Source organism: Etheostoma spectabile, chromosome 21, assembly GCF_008692095.1.
Source record: "Etheostoma spectabile isolate EspeVRDwgs_2016 chromosome 21, UIUC_Espe_1.0, whole genome shotgun sequence".
Taxonomy (NCBI): Eukaryota; Metazoa; Chordata; class Actinopteri; order Perciformes; family Percidae; genus Etheostoma; species Etheostoma spectabile.
The window spans coordinates 20,787,017-20,794,093 of record NC_045753.1 but is presented as its reverse complement, the minus strand read 5'-3'; the positions used below and the strand labels follow the sequence as shown (position 1 = coordinate 20,794,093).

General features: G+C 40.7%; 1 protein-coding gene across 1 annotated transcript; it reads right to left on the bottom strand.

Moving 5' to 3' along the window:
• Positions 1-1,315: 1,315 nt before the first annotated feature.
• On the bottom strand, positions 1,316-5,857 carry LOC116671694 (heparan sulfate glucosamine 3-O-sulfotransferase 2). Its single transcript, XM_032503096.1, has 2 exons — positions 5,007-5,857; positions 1,316-2,237 (listed from the first exon to the last, which is right to left on the bottom strand). Exons 1-2 carry the CDS (start codon positions 5,492-5,494, stop codon positions 1,619-1,621), a joined length of 1,107 nt encoding a protein of 368 aa, XP_032358987.1. The 5' UTR covers positions 5,495-5,857; the 3' UTR covers positions 1,316-1,618.
• Between the last annotated feature and the right edge of the window lie 1,220 nt (positions 5,858-7,077).

The following is a 7,077-nucleotide window of genomic DNA, read 5'->3' as shown; positions in this document are numbered from 1 at the left end:
CCCCCGAGGAGAAGGCAAGTAAATCGGAAGAATGGCTAATTCTGTCACATTTGTGCCCACGGCAGCCTGATCAATTTCTCATTTCTCATCTCTACACGGTGTCCAATCATCCTCAATAGTTTATTTGTGAGTGAAAGCATGTATAGCTCCCATAATTACAAAACTACAGTACCCCATTTTTTCTGCATTATTACCCAGTAATAATGTTACTATAACCCGTAATCATTAAATATGTACACACTCATTCAAAAGTGAAATACAATGTCATTAATTAAGTTCCTCTTAAACACTTGTGTCATTCTCATACATGATAACACTTTATTTTAATATTAATTTAATGTTGTGTTACCAATAACAGGATGTACAATATGTAATTTGAGTGTTTAATCATAAAATATTCTCTTATATCCCTATTCATGTTTCCCCTTTGTTTCTACAGTATTGTATCAGTCTGGCTTAAGCTCAGACAGTCTACCTTTAGTATTCACACCATGCGGCCAAATCCAAACTTTTCACCACAGTTATGTGACAAGCAGTCCTAGAATCTATTTGAAAACCTGCCACAACTAGGTGTTCCCTGCTTTGTCTTTGAAAAGTGATTGAAATTCCTCACACCTATGCCCACTCATCCACCACTGAGGCACACAAGAAACCTTACAGAATTCAATAAACCTCAGAGGAGCTGTTTTTCAGTAGCAACATGGGTGATGAGTGTAAGAACCATAAGTGGTCTAATCTGTTGAAAACCTCAATTTTTCTGACTAGATATGAAAAAGGGATATATAATACAAATTCAATCATTTTCTAAGAGGTTCACATTCAGCAATTGAAAAAGGGATACACCATCGAGGTCAAGGTTTCAGACGAGACAGAATTAAACAAGATGTCACGAATGTATTTGTGCTTCTGTTTCATTTAATGACGTTAATGGACAAGCATTGTGGCTAAGGCAGTGACTCAATACTTTTGTAATAAAAATAGAAAAATGTTTTTTGCAAATGAAGCACAGAAAACAAAGTGGCGTGTTACAGCATAAAACTAACTTACCCGATCCATGCTCTGAAGAGAGAGAGACAGAAACTCTTCCACTCTGTGTAGGAACTGATGAGACCATCAGTAAGTGCTATTAGGTGGTTTATACTTGTGTTATGGCTTTACATTTGAGATTTCCCACCACAGTGCTACAGCTTAATTCTGCTCTCCCTGAAGACTTCGCTGACATTTTCCAAGGTCTTGCTTTCAAGCCATGCCTTGATTAGTGAAGCAGGTTTTTAGAGGAACTAATCCCATTCCCTGGATTTTCCCCCTTTTTTTAATATGAACTAGTCAGCAAAGGGGCAATCTATCAGCGATGATACAAAGTAACAGTAACAGAAATCATGAAGCTGTGAAAAAACAGGACGTTGTGGCCGGCTGGTAACAGATCATTATGAGTGCAAAAGCAATGTCATCTTAGATTTTGCTCTGCTCATTAGTGTAATACTGCTTTTGCTGTTTCACCCAAAACTTGTCTGGAGACTGCTGATAGCCATGTCATGTTAATGCAGGCAAATCATTTTTGAATTTGTGGAATACATAAACCTAACTTGTACCATTCAAAAATATATCTCTCAAACCTCTACTCCCACTTGAAATCATGACCCACCATTTCATAAAACTTGACATTGTAAGGTCTATAGAAGTCTCGCAGTTGCTCGATAGCATCTCTGTCTATCTGCACATGAGTTCTGCCCTTGGACTTGCCCAGGCAGCGAGGCGAGCCGCTGCTTTCTGGCTTCTTAAGGCAAGGGAAGCCCTTGGTGCGGTTGAAATAGAAGTGTTTGTCTGTGACGATGCGCTTTAACCCAAGGAAGTCTTGCATCCGAGCCAACTCCTCTGCCGGGTCAGTGATAAGGCGCTCTCCGCTCACAAAGTGAATCTGAGCCAAAGGAAAGTAGCGGAGCCAGTTCTCGAGGTGCAGAGCGTACAGGCCGATCCGAATGGCGTTCCAGGACGTGTCCACAATGCCCAGGCTCTGGTTTCTGAAGGCCAGATCCTGGAAGCTTGGCAGGTCGGGAGTTTTGGTTAAAGTCTGAGTGTAATCTGATATTGCACGAGTGACGGGGTCACGCACTACCACAATGAGCTTGGTATCTCGGGACATGGCAGAGATCCGGTGTGGCGTCTCTTTTGTCACAAAGTAGCTCGGTGTCTTCTCCATCGTGATTTGGCTTTCCAGAGTCCTTGGCATTAAACCTCTGAATGAAGGATGAAAACACAAAGTAAAACTTCCAGTAAGAGAACAGTTTCTCATTTACATTCAACACCGTAAGTGTATTTTATTTTACATTTTCTTGTTATTTTGAATTGCTCACATCACAACAAATGAAAACAGATTCAGACAAAGGACACAACGTCCTCGCATTCACTCCGTCGAATGGCAAAAAAAGTTTTTTGTATTAGATATCTATTTAGGGCAGGGTAACACAAGTGAGGTACAAAACCACACAAACTGAGAAGCTCCAGTTTGGACATGAACCCAGATTCTCCATGTATATGATAGTAGGACGCAAAGTCACTGTAGTCTGTTGTCACAGGAGACTTGTCTCGCCGACAGGTCTCCTGTGCATCCGCCCAGCATGGTTCCAGAGTAATAAATCATGCAAACAGAACACATACAGCAGAGTGACTCTGTTAGGTTACTTCTGGGTCTTCAAACTAGGCCATTGTTGTCTTTGAAAGAAATGAAAAGAAAAGGTATGCCTCACAGGGTAAACGTTTGAAGTTTGATTGGAAACCAAGGACAGATTACAAATAGAGCTGAGATTAACAATTATTCTCATTATTGATTACCTAATTCATCATTTGGTTTACATGACATCAGAAAACGATTTAGCAATATCCATAACACATATAGGTCTCAAGGTGATGTTTTATCCAACCAGCAGTCCAAAACCTAAAAATTAGTCGATTTACTATAATGCTTGTTATCAAATTTCAGAACACAAAACAAGCAATACTCAATTTACTAATTGGCTTAATTTAATTATCTTAATCTATTTTAGTTTAATGAGTGTGTTAACAACGCTCACGTTCATGTTCATCAGTTCCCAACAGATACGTTCAGTTCAACGTTCCCCAAAAACATGAGCACGTTCAATGAACGCGCTTTTTTAGCACGTTCATGCACAACACTGACCAATGTTCTGATCCTACACACAATGGCTTTAACTTTAACTTAATTTGGATGATCCTTTTGATGGATACTTGACTGTCAAATACAAGCAAGAAGCAAGCGATGCATAATGTCACGTCTGCTGGTAACACTAAAGCTAAATGACACTATAAAGTTGATTAAAACTGCTGGACAATGAACACTGGAGAATCAAAATAGACACAGCCATTGAAAAGGGTACAGATGAGTTTGCAGTGCTTACATTTTTAGAGAGGTTTTTAGAGTTGAACCTAACTTCCTTTGTTCTCCACTGGAGTGGAGGTACCCAGTGTAGCCTTTGGCACTGCTCTGACCTGTTATTGCAGCTATTAGAGGAGAGGGGCTGAGTGTGCACACATCCAGGCAAAAACACTGACGTCCAAGACAAGAACACTTAACTTCAGGGGACAAAGGAGGTCTGCACACCGTTCCAAATCAATTATGTATTTATTTGTTACTTTTAAGGGCCGTTTTGGCAAGAGAGTTTTCCTGAGAAGCAACTGTTTGTTTTGAAAGCAATCCTCAAAAGTCGGCGAGTTGGCATTTGACCTTTTCTTTCCAGCTTTGACAGCTGACAATCAATCTACGGTAATAGGCGAGGGCATCACATCTTCAACACACATCTCTGAGATAAACAGTCCAGAAAACTGCCAATTAGCGGAGATTCTTTCATTTTATAATTATTTTATACTGATGTACATCCCTTCTGCAAGTTGCATGACACTCATCAACATGTGTGTGTTTGTGCATGAATGGCTGTCTGCATGGATGCATTATGTATCATGACTAAACCGGAACATTTCTGGTCTAAATCTGTAATTAAGACGTTTAGATAATGATGTTGATGTTTCATATTATAGCCTAATGTGCGTGTATATACTGTATACGGGCCTATATATGTGTAACTCTAGTTAAGTATGCTTTGTGTAGCATTTTATGAATAAATTTTCTACTTCAACGTTCATTTTACTGCAGGCCCGCATGCTGCAGTTTACTCTGCCTCGAGAGGTTGGATTAAATGAGAAATCTGATTATTTGCTCTACAGTACATCAAAACAAGAGAGACGTTCTTCTGCTCTCCGAAGTTTCCTGCAAAAAGAATGTAAAATGAGTCGAGAGACTGCAGAAAACCCAGCCAACGTGTTTACCCACCTCAAAACACAACGTACCAAGGGCAAGGGAGAGGGAGCCTTTTTGACATTAAGCAGCTGATTTAATGTGAAAAGTGCTTTTCATTTTCAGAGGCACTTGTATAACCATAACCGGCAGGAGACAGAGGCCACCATTTGTTTTGTGTGTTTTGAATTATTTTTTGTCAGGGAACACCCTCAAGATAATGTCTTTTGTTTTAAAGAAGAAAAATCCACACTATAAAATTTGGAATTGAATTAGACATCAGTATAGTCCAAATTTCATCATCATGATCATAATCATCACTTGACATTATTTTATATCATCATTATTCCGTCATTGAACAGGCCTAACCAGAAACATTCATTTTAGGATATAAGCACAATGACAGGCTCCCAGGAGTCTTTGAGTGCCTCAGAAATAAAAGCAAAGGCCACACTTTTACTAATTAAGGCTGATGATTACCCATCTCTCTTAATGAACTGCAAAACAGTCACTGGTGGGATTCAGTTGTAAAGTTCCAAGCATTGAAACTTTTGCAATTGATCGCCGTTTCTGATTTCTTGCCACAAATGAAAGTGCAATCGTGTTGTCATTTGCAAGTTATCTTTTTGAAATTTAAAGATTACACGACCGATGGGACAGGTGTGCATGCACCTGTGCATGCGGGACATGCTCTTACCTGTACCACTCCAGGCCTCTATCATAGTTCCTGTCGAAGAAGTGTGTCTCGGTGCCAGCCGCTCGCACGTCCGGATGAATCCTTATGAACTCCAGAACGGCTCTGGTGCCTCCTTTTTTCACACCAACTATGATGGCGTTCGGTAACTTTTTATTCCCAAACTTTAAGTTAGTCATGGGAGGACTGGGAGTGTCGACGTGGAGAGTCGAAGGAGGTCTTTGGTCGGTTTTCGGCCGAGATGCCTCAACGCTGCTCGGTCTCGCATCCAACGGCAAAACGCAGGATTTCTGAACGCGCCTTTGGGCTCCATCGGCCAGGACGCGCTGACAACTGGACGTCGGATCACCTGCCTTTTGCATGATGGTGTCGGCAGGGAATAACGCACAGTAGCACAAATAAGAAAGGAAAAGGGATAATAAGCAAATGGATGTTCTTGTGAGCCGGTGTGAGAAAGGAAGAAGTCGACTGAAGAGGAGCACGCATGCCATCTCTCCATGGATATGAACAGTGCATGGTTTTCTAATTGATTTTGCGTTCCGTCCTTTTCTGATTGTTTAAGTCTCTCAACCGGCTCAACTGCACACTGTCTCCAAAGCAGACAACACAAAAAGACAACTTCCCCACGTCTTATCAGTTGGCAGTGGACACTTCCATCACTTCATCGCGGAGCAGGTCAACACAGTCCATCCGCGTCCCAGCTCTGCAGGTCATTCGTTGAAAAGGCATCCATCGCTGCGCGCTGAGTTCGAAAATGACACCCTCCTGTAAAACTCCTGGACGTCTCCATGGTCACCACGCACGAGCGAGAAGCAGTGGGAGTGCGCTCTCTGACAGCTTCGAACCGGCTGAGCGACAGAGACATACTTCAACACGTTGACGTCACAGCATCACTGTATTAAAAAAAAAGAAACCAAAACAAAAAAAAAGTACCCAGCTCTCTCCTCTCGTTCACCTGACTTTACTCACTTCTAATCATGCAGGTTCCTTTTATTGGCACACCATAGGATACACTGCTGCACAGTCAACATGGATGCTTCTTTTTTGTCATTTGAATGCACCCCCCCCCCCCCCCCCCCCCCCCCCCCCCCCACACTCCCCCACTCCCATATATGAATCCAGCAAAATGAGATTCAGTATACAATTTGAATATAAATGTGGCTGATGTAGGTGGCAAGGATGAAACAACACCTATGATCAAAATAGAGATGTGAGATTTAATCTAAAGATCAGTTCAGACACATTTACACATTTATAATATAATACTTTCATGCCCCTGTATTCCATTCAAAGGAAGCAGGGTCATCCTGTGTAGTTTCCACTTTTCTGTTTATGTGACCTTAGATTTCTGGATATTGGTTTTATTTGGTTTTTATTATGTCCAGTGTTAACTTTGTTGCTGTAGTTGTTAGTTCAGTTTCAGTCAGTGTTACTGCTTAAAATCAGCCCCTAAAGTGCTTAAAAAAAAGCACTTGTAAAGGGGTGAACTCGAAAATTTCCAAATAAATAATTCAATGACAACTGGGTGAACTCCATGTAGCCTACTACTCTACTATCTGCTAAAATGGTTCCATCTTCTCAAACTAAAATATTTGCTGGTTTTCGTAGCCCTATTTGATAAAAGTAAAAAGTAGATATTTGGGTTTTGGACAAACAGTCAGACAAACCCAGACTTTTTTCACTATGTTTTGACATCACCAAATGTATTTATTGAGCAAATAATTACACAATTAACCGATAATGCATGTCAGAGTCAGTCCCAATATATTGGCATCAACAACCTCTTTAATCAATATTATCAATTGTTTTGGTCATAATGTGAAGTAATGCACCCCTATAGAACTTTAAACTGCAGTAATACATGCATATTAGGTGTGTGTTTTCTATTTAATCGTTGCATAACTAAATATTTTCACTTGATTCCCACAATGACTTGACAGAAAAACTATTCTCGATCCTCAAATGCTGCTGGTAACAACAAACACTCGCAAGACACGTGGGCCCAAATGTGTTCATTAACTTCCTTTGATGATGCACCCATCTTACTGTTATGTAATATGTTGTTGTTGTCTGT

Coding starts and splice junctions, on each gene's coding strand:
- LOC116671694 (XM_032503096.1), bottom strand. CDS start 5,494: ATGGCATGCGTGCTCCTCTTCAGTCGACTTCTTCCTTTCTCACACCGG. Junction 2,238..5,006: donor AGAGGCCTGGAGTGGTACAG/GTAAGAGCATGT, acceptor TCCTTCATTCAG/AGGTTTAATGCCAAGGACTC.